At 45.9% G+C, this 17,803-nt stretch overlaps 1 protein-coding gene across 7 annotated transcripts in view; it reads right to left on the minus strand.

The window, feature by feature from the left end:
* Positions 1-8,066: 8,066 nt before the first annotated feature.
* NVL (nuclear VCP like) overlaps positions 8,067-17,803 on the minus strand; it is a 111,005-nt gene continuing 101,268 nt past the window's right edge. For 5 of the 7 annotated variants that reach the window (XM_059069352.2, XM_067028329.1, XM_067028320.1 and 2 more), the window contains one exon: positions 15,110-17,450. In XM_059069352.2, the coding sequence (XP_058925335.1) occupies positions 17,406-17,450 (45 nt within the window). In that variant the 3' untranslated portion in view covers positions 15,110-17,405. Of the gene's footprint in view, positions 9,323-14,907; positions 17,451-17,803 lie in introns of those variants that run through there. The other 2 variants (XR_010839523.1, XM_059069362.2) reach the window with 2 other exon arrangements.

The following is a 17,803-nucleotide window of genomic DNA, read 5'->3' on the forward strand; positions in this document are numbered from 1 at the left end:
ACCTCCAACTGTGGTCTATCACTTGGGTTTTGTAAAGAGCTTTTTCTTTTTAATTGTAGTAAAATCCACGTAACAAAATTTACCTTCTTAACCGTTCTTAAGTAGTATTAAGTACAGTCACATTGTTGTACAACCAATCTCCAGAGCCGTTTCATCTTACAGAGCTGAAAGTCTGTACCCATTGAACAAGTCACCCTCCCCCAGCCCCCGGCATCTGTCATTCTACTTTCTGTCTCTATGAGTCTGACTTGAGTGGGTTTCTCTTTTCAGCAAAACTCGTCACTGGGTATGTCAATCCACACCACCAGCATTCCACGGCAGGCCTGTCTCACACTACAGTAACAAAGGCAGGTAATAATTAGTCAGAGAGGGAGCCACACCCACCCCAGCGTCAGGTGAGGGCGGCTTTCAACACCCTGACTCACCCCCGCTTTGCAGCTGGGGCTTATTAAGTAGCTGCCAATTTTCCTCCTGGAAAGGGTGCCCCAGCTTCGGAGCCGCTGTTGGGCAACCGCAATTGTGTTTCCATCATTAGCCAACACAGGGGAGCTGAAGCTGGGTCTGGTTATTCAGGGATCTCCGCGCTTAGCGCACCTCGTGTTGAGACGATTTGGTTCGTAACGACCTGATCTGAAGAGATACTTGTTGTGGGACTCGAATGGGCACATGAAATGGGGTTTTCAAAACACAGCTTCCTGTGAGTGTGGGGACGTGTCAGGCCGCAGGGGTGAAAAGGGAAGAAGGAGGCGGCCTCTCCCCACAGGGGCCCCTCACCCCACCTCCCACGTGACTCGCATACCTGCGGACAAACAGCGCACGCACGCATGCACGCACGCACGCACGCGCGCAGGATTTCCAGGCTTCCGCTGCCTCTCGCGTGCCTGTGCTGCAGCCACAGCGGGCTTCCTTTTGTTCCCCATGCACCCCGGGGCCCACTGTCCTTGGGCCTCTGCGGTCGTCGTGTCCCGCCTCCCCGCACCCTGCTGCACCCTGCCGCCCCCCAACACTAGGCCGTGTCCCTGCATGGCCAACGCCTCTTCTCAAGACCCAGGTCTCACCTCAGATAACATCTTTTTTTTTTTTTTAATTTTAATTTTTAGTTTTGGCTGCATTGGGTCTTCGTTGCTGCACACGGGCTTTCTCTAGTTGCGGCGAGCGGGGGCTACTCTTCATTGCAGAGTGTGGGCTCCTCATTGCGGTGGCTTCTCTTGTTGCGGAGTACGGGCTCTAGGCGCGTGGGCTTCAGTAGTTGTGGCTCGCAGGCTCTAGAGCACAGGCTCAGTAGTTGTGGCACACGGGATTAGTTGCTCCGTGGCGTGTGGGATCTTCCCGGACCAGGGCTCGAACCCGTGTTCCCTGCATTGGCAGGCGGATTCTTAACCACTGCGCCACCAGGGAAGCCTACAGATGCCATCTCTTTAAAGATGCCTTTCCTTACCAACTGCCTGCTTTTGAGTTTCCCCCAAAACGGACCCAGAAACAAGAATTTGGTGCAAGCCACTTATTTGGAAGGTGGTCCCAGGAGCACGACGAGATGGGGAAATAAGCCAGATAAAGGTCACCTTGGTGCTGCGGCTCCTGAGACTGGACGGACCACGCTGCAGAACGTCCCACCAGTGGTTACGGGGTGTCTGCCTTAGAGTAACTCAAGAAGCCCTCGATGTCTTTGCTGTGTTTTTCCTGCATCTGCACTTACGATAAAAGATCTTTAAAAAAAGTCCCTCTGAGGGAGGAAGAAGCTGAGGTGTACATTCACCAACTCATGTTCCTCTCTGGTGGGTGGAGTCTCCTGAGGCCACTTCTAGTCTGCCGGGGGTGGACAGAGAAAGCCCTTGAGAGACCCAGGAGGGCTTCTGCAATAGGGGGACTGGGACCTCCAGAGTGGGTGGAGAGGACAGGAGGGGCACTGATGGGTCTGCTGGGCCCCTTGCCACACAGTTCGCCACCCACATCCCAGGGGTAGAGCTGCTGCCACGCTGAAGAAGCTTACGCCTCAGAACCCCCGCTGGCACAGGCCCCCTGCAAGCCCTGGAGGAGCCCTAGCCTTGTGCTGGGGGTTGAATCTTGTCCCCCCAAAAAGATACATTGAAGTCCTAGCGCCCATACCTCAGAATTGGACCTTATTGGACATAGGGTCATTGTGGATGTGATTAGCCAAGATGAGGTCATGCTGGCAGGGGGTGGGAATGAATTGGGACTTTGGGACTAACGTCTATACACTGCTATATATAAAACAGATGACCAACAAGGACCTACTGTATAGCACAGGGAACTCTGCTCAATATTCTGTGATAACCTAAATGGGAAAAGAATTTGAAAAAGAATAGATACATGTATATATAAAACAGAATCACTTTGCTGTACACCTGAAACTAACACAACATTGTTAATCAACTATACTTCAACCTAAAATAAAAATAAAATTAAAAAAATAAAAAAGACAAGGTCATTCTGGAGGAGTGGGCCCCTGATCTAACAAGACTTATAAGAAGACGTCAACACAGGGACAATGCCATGTGAAGGTGAGGATGGGGGTGGGAGTGCATCTACCAGCCAAGGAATGACTGGAGAGAGGCCTGGAACGCATGTGCCCTCAGAGCCCTCTGAAGGAACCGACACCTTGGACTTCTAGCCTTCAGAACTGTGAGAGAATTGTTGAGGCTCCCAGTTTATGATACTTTGTTACGGCAGCCCTGGGAAACTAATAGCCCATGTATTCTTTTTCTAAAAGAGGGTCCCCAAATAAGCGTCAGGCTCCGCAAAACTGGAATCTGTCCTTGTCCATTTCCCTTGTTTTCTTCCTAGTACATCTCTCTACCGGAAATCATCCTATCCAGATATTTGTTCAGTTCAGTCATGAACCATCACATGGGCTTTGTGAGAGCAGGGGCCGTATTTGTCTGTTTGCTACCATGTCCCCAGCTCTCTGACAGAGCCTGGAAGTACTCACTAAACTTTTGCTAAGTAATAAGTATTTAACTGGCTTCCAAGGGAGTTTGGATACATGGAGCACGGCATTGTTACCGAACCAGACTTGGGTCTGCTCACCCAGTAAAGCCAATATGCTGACACTGGGTTGTGGTGAAGGAAAGTATGCATTTACTGCTGGGCTCCAAGCAAGGAGTCCAGGTGGCTAGTGCTTAAAAGGCCCACACTCCCTGAAGGCTATCAGGAAAGGTTTTTAGACAGGATAAGGGAGGGTTGGGGTGAGGTGCATGATCAGCTCGTGGACATTCTTCTGATGGGTTGGTGGTGAGGTCATCAGGAGTCAATATCATCCACCTTCGGGTTCTGGAGTCTGCATGCTTGAGGGCAGCATACAGTTAACTTCTTCCACCTGGGGAGATTTCAGTATCTGCAAAACAGCTCAAAGGACATGGCTCAGAATATTATCTATAGCCCCTGAGGAGCAACTAAAGATCCCTGACCTTGTTTAGTGGCTAAACTATTATTATTTTGTCTTGCTTGACTGTTTTCCTTTGCTTCTGCATTTTATCACTTCTTTGATTAAATTTATTCTTTAGAACTCAGGGAAGGCTTAGGAGGATAAAGTTTTTCTATAAACAAGAGCCAGGCAGAGGACATGGATGGGAGGGGTCTGTCCCAGAAAGACCAGCATAAGGCAGACAATCCTAGAATGGAGTCCAGAGAAGCTGCTTGGCAGCCCTCACTTTAAAGACCTTTCAAAAGTCATCCTTTCTGGATGAGGGTTGGTTCACAAAATCATTCAGGGTTGGTGGACCTGGCATGGTGCTATGGACTGAATGTTTGTGTCCCCTTGAGATTGATATGTTGAAGCCCTAACCCCCAATGCGATGGCACTAGGTGGTGGGGCCTTGAGAGGTATTAAGTTTATTTTATATTTATTTATCTATTTATTTATTTTTGGCTGCATTGGGTCTTTGTTGCTGCGCGCAGGCTTTCTCTAGTTGCAGTGAGCGGGGGCTACTCTTCCTTGCAGTGCACGGGTTTCTCATTGCGGTGGCTTCTCTTGTTGAGGAGCGCGGGCTCTAGGTGTGTAGGCTTCAGTAGTTGTGGCATGCGGGCTTCAGTAGTTGTGGCGCACAGGCTTAGTTGCTCCACGGCATGTGGGACCTTCCCAGGCCACGGCTCGAACCCGTGTCCCCTGCATTGGCAGGCAGATTCCTAACCACTGTGTCACCAGGGAAGTCCCAGAGGTATAAAGTTTAGATGAGGTGGTGAGGTGGGTGTGGGGAGCCTTCATGATGGGATTAGCGCCCTTATGAGGGGAGACAGCAGAGCTTCCTCTCTCCACTCACACAAAAGAGGTCATGTGAGTACATGGTGAGGTGGTGACCACTACAAGCCAAGAGAGGAGGTGTCAAAATGAAACCCACCTTGCCGGCACCTTGGTCTTGGACTTCCCCGCCTCCAGCACTGTGAGAAATAAGTGTCTATTGTTTAAGCCCCCCAGTTAGTGCTATTTTGTTAAGGCAGCCACAGCTGACTGAGAAAGATGATATCAAGTAGTTCATGTAAGAAACATCTTGGATTTTTTTAAACTGACTGCAAGGAAGGTGATTTTAAAAAAAGACAAAAAAAAGAAACTTAGTGCAACTTGGGTTACCTATTCAGCATACGTATCCAGACCTCACCTGGAGTCTTGGGTTTAGCTCTAAGAGAGAAAAGCTTTCCAACAATCAGAATGGCCTCAGAAAGGCCTGGGCCGGCCTGCAAAGCAGTGAGGTGCCCCTCTCTGCAGGGGCTTCTTAAGAGATGGTGCCTCCCAGTAAGAGATGGCGCAAAAGGATTCTGGTCCCGGGGCCTTGGAGTCAGGTGTTGCCAGGGGGCCCTTTTGATCTCGGAGAGGCAGCAGGGTGTGGTGGCGTGAAGTGAGATCTTAGTTCCCTGCCCAGGAATTGAACCTGGGGCGCCTGGATGAAAACCGGGAATCCGAGCCACCATAACCCATGGCTCCTGCCCCCAGTGAAAAATGCATTTCTCACGAGGCAAAAACTGTAAAAACAGAAAGTTTATTATTAGAGACACAGCACAAGAAGTGGGAAAGCACACAGAGAACAGTTTGTTTATTTAAGACAGAAGCAAGGCAGAGATGCACACCCAGAGAGAAAGGGTGTGGGCGTCCTCCCTAATGAGGAGGAGCACAGTAAAGAGGCATTGAAGTCATCTATATAAGGCAGTTCTTCCGCCTCTGTTTACCTCTGTGCAATTATCTGGTTTCTTTTTCCACACCTGATCTGCCTCAGGACCCTCTCCAGCATGCATGCGCAACTTTTTTCCAAAATGGATTACAGCCCAGAGGCCTATGGGATGGCCTTAGCATCACATATTATGGAGTGGCGCCCTCTCCTTTTTGCCCCCGAGGAGCCTTTCTGCACGTGTGCAATGTTTCCCTTGCCCCAAGGATGGGAAATGTATGTATGACCTCTTCATCTTTTAACAGGGTTTAGTCCCACTCTATCCCTGCCATAAAAATGTCCAATGTCTGGTTATTTACCCTATTTCTGTTGCTGGTTTTTATACTGAGGTGCAGATCTGGAAATATAGACAGGAGTCTGGTCATAAATATGTAGTCCTGGAGCCCGTTTGTCTCTTGCTTCAGGAAATGTAAACAGGGGGCTGGTAATGAATGTCCCGCCGCCTGGAGCCCATCTTCTTCTCACCCCAGGAAGTGTGAACAGGAGGCCAGTTGTTAAGTGTCTAGCCTGGAGCCCATCTATCTCCTGCCTCACTTTCACCTTGGGGAGTCATTCCTTGTAGGAATGAAGGTGGGGCACTGGGACAGGACCCCAAAAAGGCCTGCTTCATGGGGAAGTAATGTTAACATCTTACCAGGGACAAAAATCACCCCAATCCATCTGATGAGAGAAACTCTTAGAGGCAGACATTTGACAGCTGTTAATAGTGGCAGTCTCTGAAAAGCAAGATTATGGATGACTCATATACCTTTTGGCTGCCTTTCTGTAAATTTCTACAAATTCCTTTCGCAACAGAAAAATAAATGAACAAAGTTATCCACACATGTATTAAATGGCTCTCCCATAGCGAAGCTGGTGGCCAGTTCCACACTTAATCCTTTTTTGTGCCAACCAATAGCCAGCACTTAAGAGTACTTAAGTCCTCTCTCCTTTCCTGAGTCACCGTTTTTTTGCCTTGTGACTACGCTTGGGGCGTTATTTAAACCCTAGACTTTAAACCTCCCATAATTGTGCTTTGTTTCCTTAAAGAAAGGGTTTTTCAGTGGATAAGACTTGCCCAGCTCTGCCTCTCTCTAGCCACGGGCAAGTTTCTTTATTTGCAAACTGAGGATAAACAGTCACACATCCCTCCCAGGGCTACAGTGAGAAGTGAATGAGTTAAAGTGTGGGAAGGCTGGCGGCTCACAGCCACTGTCCCTCAGCCTCGAGGTAATGAGCCGTGAGGCCACCGGAGTGCAGGTATGACGGCTCTGCATGGTACCTCCTCTGCAGAGGTCAGGGGTCATCAATGTCACAGATGGAGCTTGGGACAGGAGCAATGCTGCGACGCCCTGCCCTGGAGAGTGAGGAGGACAGAGGCAAGACCAGATCACCAACCTGGCCTGTTATGGGGTTTGAAAGTACCTGAGGGTCTGCTGGTCAACCTGGAAGAGGCTGACCAGGTGTCATGGATCTGATGAAGAGGCTGGTAGAACATGAAGGGACGGGGGCACAGCTAAGAGTAGATGCCTTTGACTGACGGACATTTAGGTTCTGTGGTCTCGTGGGGCAGAGCACCCTCTCCTCCAAAGGCTACCTGCCTCTCTTTCGCTCCTTGTCCCCCCTCCCTCCCCACCACGTAAAATAACCACCGACCCACAGACCCACGCACAGCTCTCGCCAGCCCTTTCCCTCCTTTTTCTTCACAGCACTTACCACTTGTTCTGTTTGGTGTGTGTGTGCATAACATAGACACACCAGGACTTACCGACTCTGCCCTTTTCTTCTCCCCATGCCCTCCCCCACCGTGGGAGGGGGAGACGCCCTTGGCGGAGGGACTTGAGTTTTGCTCTGAGCTGTACTGTCCCAACTAGCACTGAACCTGGTCACAGTTGCCAGTCAAGAAATAGTTGTTGAATGAGTGAATGAAATCTCTCCTCCCACTTACATTACTGCTTTTCAGTTTCTAACTTCAAGTGACGAGTGGACTATGGACTGCAAACTACTATATCTATTGTGTCCTGATGCCGATTAAAAGAAAAAAAAAATCAATCTTTAGACTCACCTGAAGTGAACTTGACTTGATTTTCATCTGGCATTTGAACCTGTTACAGGTCCCAAGTGAGAACAGATTTAGCATCCTTCAAGATTTGAGACCTCACGTAAATCCCGAAGTCTTCCCTTTCTTCCAGCTTTGTCACACACTAAGCAGCGGGAAGGAGGGTTCCTGGCGTTTGTCCCTCAACCCCTTTGTTGCTTATCATGCTGTGCTCCCTACCCGGCTCAGCCTCTTGACCTCAAGTGCCTCTACTGCTCTCCTGCAGGGGTAAAAGGAGCCTGTGAAGTTCCACTGGGGCAAATTTTAATTGTTGTGTGTCAGCTCATCCCACAGCCAGCTGCTTGGACTTGGCTGCAGGGGAAGGAAAGGAAGGAGCGGGGAAAGTGTGGCACCAAAGCTGTCACTGGGCTAATGACTCTCCAAAGACTTCACCTTGAGAACGAGGGTGGCAGGCACATCTGGACTGCACGTGATCTCCAGGGTGGCCTCGCTTGCTCAGTCAACATCATCCGGAAGCCAGTGTTGGCAGATCTCGCTTTTGCTTTCTCTCTTTTTCAACGTGACTGAGGCTTTAGCTGGTCATGTAATTTACCTCAGTGCAGCACGGAATATAGTCAATAATATTATAATAATTTTGTATGGTGACAGATGCTTACTAGACATTGTGGTCAATTCATAATGCATATAAATGTCAAAGCACTATGTTGTACACCTAAGACTAATATAATATTGTACATCAACTATATTTCAATAAGAGAAAAACATCACCTGGGGAAATGTAATGAGCTGCAGCTCCCCAAGCCCCATCCAGGAACTCTGATTCAACAAGTCTGCAGTGAGGCCTGGGTAGCATTTTTAAAAAAAATTTTATTGAAGTAAAGTTGAATTACCACGTTGTGTCAATTTCTCTGTACAGCAGTGATTTAGTTATATATATAAATTCTTTTTCATATTCTTTTCCATTATGGTTTGTCACAGGGTATTGAATATAGCTCCCTGTAGGACCTTGTTTCTCCATCTATAAGTGATAGTTTGCATCTGTTAATCCCAATCTTCCAATCCTTCCCTTCCCCACTCTCCCCACCCTTGGCAACCACAAGTCTGTTCCCTATGTCTGTGAGTCTGTTTCATTTTCATAGATATGCTCATTTGTATTGTATTTTAGATTCCACATATAAGCAATATCATATGGTATTTTGTCTTTCTCTTTCTGACCTTCTTTGCTTAGTATGACAATCTCTAGGTCCATCCACATTGTTGCAAATGGCATTTCATTCTTTTTAATGGCTGAGTAATATTCCATTGTACATATGTACCACATCTTCTTTATCCATTCATCTAACAGTGGACATTTAGGTTGTTTCCATGTTTTGGCTATTGTAAATAGTGCTGCTATGAACATAGGGGTGCATGTATCAGTTTGAATTATAGCTTTGTCTGGATATATGCCCAGGACTGGGATTGCTGGATCATATGGCAACTCCCATTCTTAGTTTTTTGAGGAACTGTATTCCATAGTGGCTGTACCAATTTACATTCCCACCAACAGTGTAAGGGGGGATCCCTTTCCTCCACACCCTCTCCAGCATTTATTATTTGTAGACTTTTTAATGATGGCCATTCTGTGCAGTGTGAGGTGGTACCTCATTATTGTTTTGATTTGCATTTCTGTAATAATTAGCGATGAGCATCTTTTCATGTGCCTATTGGCCATCTGTATGTCTTCTCTGGAGAAATGTCTATTTAGGTCTTCTGCACATTTTTTGACTGGGTCATTTGAGTTTTTCTGTTACTGAATTGTATGAGCTGTTTATATATTTAGGAAATTAAGCCCTTGTCGGTTGCAACATTTGCAAATATTTTCTTCCAGTCCATAGGTTGTCTTTCACTTTGTTTATGGTTTCCTTTGCTGTGCAAAAGCTTGTAAGTTTGATTAGGTCCCATTTGTTTATTTTTGCTTTCATTTCTATTGACTTGGGAGACTGCCAGGTAGCCTATTTTTAAGAGCCTCAGTTGATTCTTGTGTCATCCAGAGTTGAGAAATCCTGACAGAGGATTCAAAGGCCTTTTGTAGCATTACGATTCAATAGTCTTGAGAAGGAGCCTGTAAGTAAACAGTAGGTAATATTTTGCAAGATAAAACACATGCTAATGACGCTGGATAACCTGAGATCCCCTGCGATGTGGAGAAATACCCATTGTTCTCTAGGATTCAAAGGCATTTGAAAAGCACAATGCAAACACTGGCTTCAGATTATGCCTAAGGAGGGATGTGAGCATACTCTTAAGGTTCCTAGAGTTAAAACATTTGCCCATGTTCTTAAATCTTTTACTTCTGAGGCTGGGCAATACGATAGCTATTTCTTTGCCTCCACCTTATCCATTTAAAACTCTCTATTTAAAATATACATGGACAGGACTTTCCCTAGTGGTTCAGTGGTTAAGACTCTGCGCTTCCACTGCAGGGGGCGCGGGTTCGTTCCCTGGCCAGGGAAGTACCGCATGCTGTGCGGTGCGATCAAAAATAAATAAATAAATAAAATCTTGTCTGTCAGAACATCAGAGTTTACTGGGTGGCAACTGTGTAGAGAGGTTTCTGATACTAGTTGCTTGAGTTCAAAGAAAAAGATGTTATTCACTATTTAATAAAGATTATTATTATTACAACTCACACTAGTTAATGATTTAGAAGGCATTTTGGTAGTTCCCCAGGGGACATGACACAGAAGTCCATCTCCTGCCCCCAAAGCCAGTAGGATGTAGTAGAAGGACAAAGTCTTTAGAGTTAAGTCTCGGGTTTGAATTTCCAGATGCCACTTATTAGCTGTGTGACCAAGACAAGTTGTTCAACCTCTCTGAGCCTCAGTTTTCTCAAATATAAAGTGAAGATACTATGTCTGTTTTAATGTATTAGTAAAGATACACTTTATAAGTCCACCTTCCTCTTCTTCCCCCATCCCATGCCACCAGCAATAATAACAAAGCCTGTGACATTTTGTTTGTCAAGGCACAGATGCTCCAAACCTGTGCCGTGCAAGGTGCAAAATTAAAGTGGCACAAATAATGTCATTTTTAATAAATGAATCTAAGCTGGACTACAAACTGAGTTTGGCAATAAAGGGTCAGAGAATCTGAATGCTGCTTCAACATCCAAGTTCTAAGTGAGCTGAGAGTAATAAAGGAGGCAGTTGGAAAAAAGCAGATATGAAGTAGATGCTCAAAAAGTATTTGTTGAATTAATTAATTTGCTTTTGACTCCTTTTCAGATAGGGCTTTTTTATTTGAAAAACAGACTTCCTTATACATACGCTGCAAAACAGGGCTTCTACAGTTTCCTAAATTAATCTATTTCCGTCACCCGGTATCTCCACTTCTAAAGGCCTCGGTTATTGTGAAACTCATTTAGCTTTCTGCATTATTAGTTTTGAGAAACTTCAAGCTAGCAAAAGTTCCTGGAATCTGTAAGGAAGACCCATTGTCCATTTACCAGGCTCACTCACAGCCAGAGGAGCAGAGGTTTTCCTGTCTGTGCAAAGGTGGTAATTAGAATTTCGGTTGTAGTAAATATATATTATCTCCTTAAAACTTTCTGCTTCAGAGAGAGAATGCTTGTGTGGGCCAAGCTCTTCCAACCAGTTTCTTCTGAATGCCTTGAGCACATTCAGGGCCTCCTTAGCCACGGAGAAGTGTTGCTAAAAGGACTTCTGATCAGCAATAACTAAAGGCCTGTGGAAGCCCCACCTCCAAAGCTTAGCTGATTTCTCTTCACAGAACCATGAGCCGTGAAGTTCCAGTCTGGCAGATTCCTGGGGTGGAAACATAAAATCTCCAGCAAATCTCCCCTATGTTAGCTGTACTTTGTGCCATAGAGCAAAGTGATTCAATTGTGCCATTAAAAAGTTACTTTGTTCTTCTTATGTGTCAAGGGCTGTAATGCAAAAATGAATCAAGGACTCTGCCACTGAGAATCTAGTACTTAAGCAGAGGGTGTTTAACGGCCACAGTCCAGGTCAGCACAGTCTGGGCAGGAAGTGGAGTGCAGGATTGGGCAGGGCTTCTCACGATGGGTATTTCAAGCCCAGAAGTGGGTCTTGTGTTGGGTGGAGGGCAGAGGTGGGTAATGGGAACGCCGTGAGCCAGGGCTGAGATGTGAAAGAACACGGTGGTCCACTGTGCTGGCACTACAGCCCAGTCAGGGGAGAGGGGGCAGGCCAGGTGCCAGAGGTGGACTGATGTCAGAGTACAAAGGCCCATGCATAATTAGACCAATGTGTTTAGGCCACAGGGGGATGCTAAGCTGAGGAGTGACATGATTAATTAGTACCTTTTGAAGGCAACCCTGGTTTTAGTGTATAAGAGATTGGAATAGGCGATTAAACAGGAGGCCAAAGTAAACATATGAAAGGCGATGACAGCTTGAGCTAGGTCAGTGTCTGTGAGAATAAATTCATCTAAATAATAAATGCCTGATCACTGATCAGAAGAACTGAAGATGCCTTCCACATTTCTAGCTTGGGTGAGGAGGACTGTGGGAAGACAGAGCAGGTGTTCAGACAGAGGGGAGGGAAGCTAAGGAGCTCTTGAGTTTCTCCCTCTTGAGACTTACTGTGGTCTTGGAAAACAGAACGTCCTTGGCTGTGATGTAACGTGGACTGCTTATCTCCACACCTAAGAAAGAATTCTTTGGAACACACTTCGGTGAGTTCCTCCCTCCCTCCCCCTCTCAGGGGCAAGGCCTACCTGGCAGTGGAACCAGACTGCATGGCCAACATGCCATCTAAGGAAACGTTCCAGAAGGCAGCATTGGTCCAGACAACCTCGATGGCTGCAGGCATCTTTGAAGCTCACATTCTCCCAGGAAGAGAGAATGATATTAGTGTTGGGCTAATTTAAATAACAAAAGTCCACTCCCACTCACCTCTTCAACTTAATTTTCTCACCACTGACCAGATGCGAGGACAGTATGAGCAAAATGCCTGGTGCTTTAGGGGAAAAGGAAAGAGAAGAGTGGCTGGCTTATCCTCAAGTATACTGGGCTCTATGCACCTTTTTACTTTTAAGTGACCCACGTTTTCAATATTGATACTCCTATTGTTTTAAATTTTTGAAATGTTTATTATAAATAAAATCAGATGAAGAATCATGAATTACAGAAAAAAATATTCGTAAGTTTTTAAAAAACCTTTTTAAAAAATAAATTTATTTTTGGCTGCGTTGGGTCTTCGTTGCTGCACATGGGCTTTCTCTAGTTGTGGTGAGCGGGGGCTACTCTTGGTTGCGGTGCGCAGGTTCCTTGTTGCGGTGGCTTCTCTTGTTGCGTAGAACGGGCTCTAGGCACGTGGGCTTCAGTAGTTACGGCGTGTAGGCTCAGTAGTTGTGGCTCACGGGCTTAGCTGCTCTGCGGCAGGTGGGATCTTCCCGGACCAGGGCTCAAACCTGTGTCCCCTGTGTTGGCAGGCAGGTTCTTTTTTTTTTTTTATTTTTAAATTTTTTTTGTGGTATGCGGGCCTCTCAGTGTTGTGGCCTCTCCCGTTCCAGAGCACAGGCTCGGGACGCGCAGGCTCAGTGGCCATGGCTCACGGGCCCAGCCGCTCCGCGGCATGTGGGATCTTCCCGGACCGGGGCACGAACCCGCGTCCCCTGCATCGGCAGGCAGACTCTCAACCACTGCGCCACCAGGGAAGCCCGACAGGCAGGTTCTTAACCACTGTGCCATCAAGGAAGCCCTAAAAAAACTTTTTAACTGAGGTGAACATACTTATAGAAAAGAGCTATAAGCACACGGTGCAATGAATCATCAGTAAGAAAACACATGCATGAAGCCATCACCAGATCAAGGAGGGCGTGGCCAGCAGCCCAGAGGCCGCCCCACTTGATGCTCCTTCCAGGCACTGCCCCTCCAATAGTAACCATCAACCTGACTTCTAATGGTATCGATCAGCTGCCTTTTTGAATTTTATACATTAATAAGTAGAATCGCACAAGATGATTTCAACACTGGCTTCTTCCTCTCAATATCTGTGAGAATCACCCGTGCTATTGCATACAGTTCATCATTGCTGTGTAGTATTCTAGTGCATGAAGACACCATGTTTATCCATTCTACTGTTGATGGATATTTAGGTTTTTTCCATTTTTGGTCAATTATGAATTTTTCTATTTTGGTGTATGCACTTCTGTTGGACACATATGTCAGAGTGGAACTGCTGGGTTATAGGCTATTCACATGTCCCCTTACCTTTTCTCATATGACCAAGTGAGATTTCTATTACCCAATGAATCAACATTTTTAGTTCTCACGTGGAGGGAGGGGCTGGGCACAGCCAGCAGTCTAATTTTGACAGTCCTGTTGTCTCAGAAAGGTAATTCTTTTAACATTTATTAAATGCTTCCTGTAATCCAGGCACTGGGCTGGATGCTAAGGAGACAAGACTGACAGGATCCCTTCCTCATGAAACTTAGCAGGACACCCCAAGTCAGACAACTATAATGCCTGCATATTTAACTGAATATTTTTGTTTGTCCTTATTTTGTAAAAATAAGTTGAAAATTAAAAATGCTGATGCCAGTGATTAGCATAGGTCTCATGGACCTAAAGCAATGGAGTTAGGGGTAGCCTCTGAATGACGTGGGATTCCATTTTGTCCCAAATCTATCTGGCCTCTCAGCTTTGGAACATGAGCAGTGCAAAAATGTATCCAAATCCATTCAGTTCCTGAGTTCAGGTAGTGAGAACTTCAACAGTGAGAGAGATTAGCAATGACTAAAGATTGTGCCAAACATGTAACTAGGTGCTTTCTAACTATTTTAGCTTTTGGAAATAAGATCCTCCTGTACACACAACTTTGATGTGTTTTCAGCAATATCCTGTGGATGAACGTGAGAGCACACCTGTCCTTATTTTCTCAGACACCAGCCCCTCTCCCATCTGCAGGTCTCTACTGTCAGTTAGATCGTGTATCCCTCCCTGCATTTCCCTCTCAGCCTTCAGGGCTCAGCTGAGACATCATTTCCTCCGGGAAACTCCCTGGACCCCGCTGCCCTTCCTCTGTGCTCCTCCGAATGAATGGCATCTATTCTTATCCCTTCACAGTCATTCTCAGCCTGTTTTGCAACTGCCTCTTTACTCGTTTCACTGTATTAATTAGGACATTAATTTGGCCGCTTTAACAGAGATCAAAATATAATTGCTTAAGCACGATAAAGGTCACACATAAAAGTCTGGGCCAACTGTGTCTGAGCAGTGAGAAAACTGCTCCACAAGTGTCCAGGGACCTTGGTTTTTTATGTCTTATTGCTCTGTCACTACCTAGAATGTCTCCATTTACACGGTCAAAGCTGGTTCATCATCACTTCATCACATTCTAGCCCTGGAAAAGGAAAAGAATTAAGAGAACAAGCAGAGTTGTCCTCTTTTTTAAACCAGTTGTGGTTTCTGAGGACATTCCCAGAGTCTGCCTATGGGCTAAGATGCATGAGTTCAAGGCAGGCCGCCCCCAGTTAACGAAGGGTTCACAGTCCAAGCTGCTTCTTTTTTCTTTTTTTGGGGGGGTGGGGGGTGTGTGGCCCTCGCTGGGTGGCACACGGTATCTTAGTTCTGCAACCAGGGATTGAACCCACGCCCCCTGCAATGGAAGTGACGAGTCCTAACTACCGGACTGCCAAGTCTCCAAGCTGCTGCTTCTTTTTAAGGATGTGACCAGAAGCTGCACTCATCACCTGAGTTCATATTACACTATCCAGAACTTTATCACTCTCCTACTAAAAGGAAGAAGGGAACGAATGGATATTATGGGACAAGCAGCTACTTCTGCTAACAAATTAGGCAGAAACTAGGCAACAAACTAGGCCAAATTAGGCAATAAGTTCTGAGTTTGTTCACCATTAGGTTATCAGTGCTCAGTACAAAGCATTTAATGAAAATGCCTCATCTTTCATGATGCTAGAACACAGGATACAACTCCAGATGTTTCTCAACACAGAACTGGACGTTGTTCACAAAAGAAAGAAAAGCTGGACAGCTGTAGACCAGAATTCAGACTCTTCTTATGCATGTATATACACAGGTGACTTTGAACAAGCTCTGAACCTTATTCTTTTTAATGGGGATGCCATCCGATCCCCACTGTATGGGGAGTACGAGTTGGGAGGATTAAAGAGAACATGTGACAGTGTCAAGGCCACAGATGGTACTTAGAACATGTTATCTTTCCTTCCTTATGGAGAAGGGCTGGCAATATCCACTGTGATGTTAGTTGGTTAGCTTTCTGCCCCATAACTGCCACTGTCCAACCTACATAGAAGCTGATTTGCAAAGCTGATGGACAGGCAGCCTATCTGATCTCTGATGCGGTCGACATTGTACGTTTAGGCTAAGCTAAACTACCAGAAAGTTCAGTAGGTAGACCTAATTGTCTAGAAATGGTCAAGAAAATTCAATTGTCAAGAAAATCTTTGCTTTCCCTCATAACCTACATATATGATATACCAGACTGTGTCTCTCTTTTTTGACCATGTGGCTTGCGGGATCTCAGTTCCCTAACCAGGGATTGAACCCGAGCCATGGCAGTGAAAGCCTGGAATCCTAACCATGAGGCCACCAGGGAACTCCCCATGTTTCTCTTTTGATTTGGCTGATATCAAGCAAAATCAAATCTACTACTCAAATTTAAAAACTGTTTAAGACCTTCTGGCTCACACTTCTAATTTAACTTTCATTTCACCTAATCATCTATGCCTAGGACATGATCCTGATGTGCTTTTTCTTTCGGTCTTCCTTCCTCTGGGGTCCTACAGCACCCTCCTTTCTATGCCCCTTCCTTGGGCATTGTGATATTCCGTTTAGATGTCTGTATCCATCTGTGAACTCCTTGAAAAAAAGGACTGTGTCTTACTTACCTGACTTGATTTGATCTATTAATATTTTCTCCATCTTACCAGTTACATTCTTAAAAGTAGCATAAACATTTTTATAGACTGAGGTGGAGTAGAAATTTTGGAAGGAAAAAAAGTAGGCAATCAAAGCCATCTATACAACCTAAGAATACGCCGTGAGCAGCACTGTTAACGAGGAATGAGATGAAACATGACACAAATTAAACCTTCCCACAAGTACCAGCTAGAGACTTGTGAAAGGTGCACAGAGGACAGTGTGAAGGGGCTCCCAACTGGCTGAATCTGGGACAGTCTGAACATCATATAATGAGAGTGACGGATAACACACTGCAGAAATAGTAATACCTGAGTTTGATGAGGAATGGGATATTTACATAGTTTCCAAGTACCTCCACACAACACACGTATGAATTACAAAGGAAAAGAGTAACTTCACAGTGTAAGAAGCTTGGCAGAACCACCTTACTTAAGTGACCAAAGTGAACATCACCAGTATTGGGGCAAATCAAAACTGCACATCACCTGACACGACGCAGCGAGAAGAGCACCGCCTCATGATGTTCCTGCCAAAGATGCAGGACAACCCGTGTCTAATCACGAGGAAACATCAGACAAATCCAGACTGAGGGCATTTTACAAAGTAAGTGGCCTATAACCTTCAAGGGTGTCAAAAGTCAAGACAGGAGCTGTTCCAGACTTTACGGAAACTAAAGAGAAACAGCAGCCGGTTGCAATAGCTAATGCGAAACTAGATCCCTTTGCTATAAGGGACATTATTGGGACAACTGGGGAAACCTGATTGGAGCCTGAGGATTACATGGTAGCAAAGTATCACAGCTGATGTCCTGATGTTGATGGCTGGTTATGTAGGGAGATATCCTGGTGTGCAGGAAGTGTACATTAAAGTATTTGGGGGTGATGGGGCATCGGGTTGGCAAATACTCTCAGACGGTTCGGGGGGCGGGGGAGTGCTTTCTATTGTCACTGCAACTTTCCTGTAGTACAGTCAAGGCTGTTTCAAAATAAACATTCTATTTTAAAAAGGTATCTGTTATTTTATTTTAACAGTTAAAAATTTTTTTCTTTTCCTTCAACAGGAGGTATAGGGTGTTTCCGTACAAGGTTGGCCAGATGGGAAGAATCTTTAGCTCTGACTTGGCCTCATTAATTTGAGGATAAAATGCTTACGTGAGACCACATCTGTGTCAAGTTGAAAGTGGACAGCTCAGAGCACGTGGGTATCTCCGGCAGCTCGATGCACTGGACTCCTTGAAGGCCTGCTGCTGGAGAAGTCACCGGCTGAGGGACCACTGCAGAGCTTCATACATCGCTTGATCCTGAGAGGACAGGACAGAAAATAGAGCTGCTCACTGTTTGACATGGGTTTACCTGGGTTCCCCAAAATTCAGATGCTGAAGTCCTCACCCCCAGTACCTCAGAGTGTGACTGGATTTGGAGACAGGGTCTTAAAAGTGGTGATTAAGTTAAAATGAAGTCATTAGGGTGGGCTCTATTACATCCAATACAACTTGGTGTCCTTATAAGAAGAGATGATTAAGGACTTCCCTGGTGGTGCAGTGGTTAAGAATCCTCCTGCCAATGTAGGAGACATGGGTTCGAGCCCTGGTCCAGGAAGATCCCACATGCCGCGGAGCAACTAAGCCCGTGAGCCACAACTACTGAAGGCTGC

Source organism: Kogia breviceps, chromosome 1 (assembly GCF_026419965.1).
Source record: "Kogia breviceps isolate mKogBre1 chromosome 1, mKogBre1 haplotype 1, whole genome shotgun sequence".
In the NCBI taxonomy this organism is placed as follows: domain Eukaryota; kingdom Metazoa; phylum Chordata; class Mammalia; order Artiodactyla; family Physeteridae; genus Kogia; species Kogia breviceps.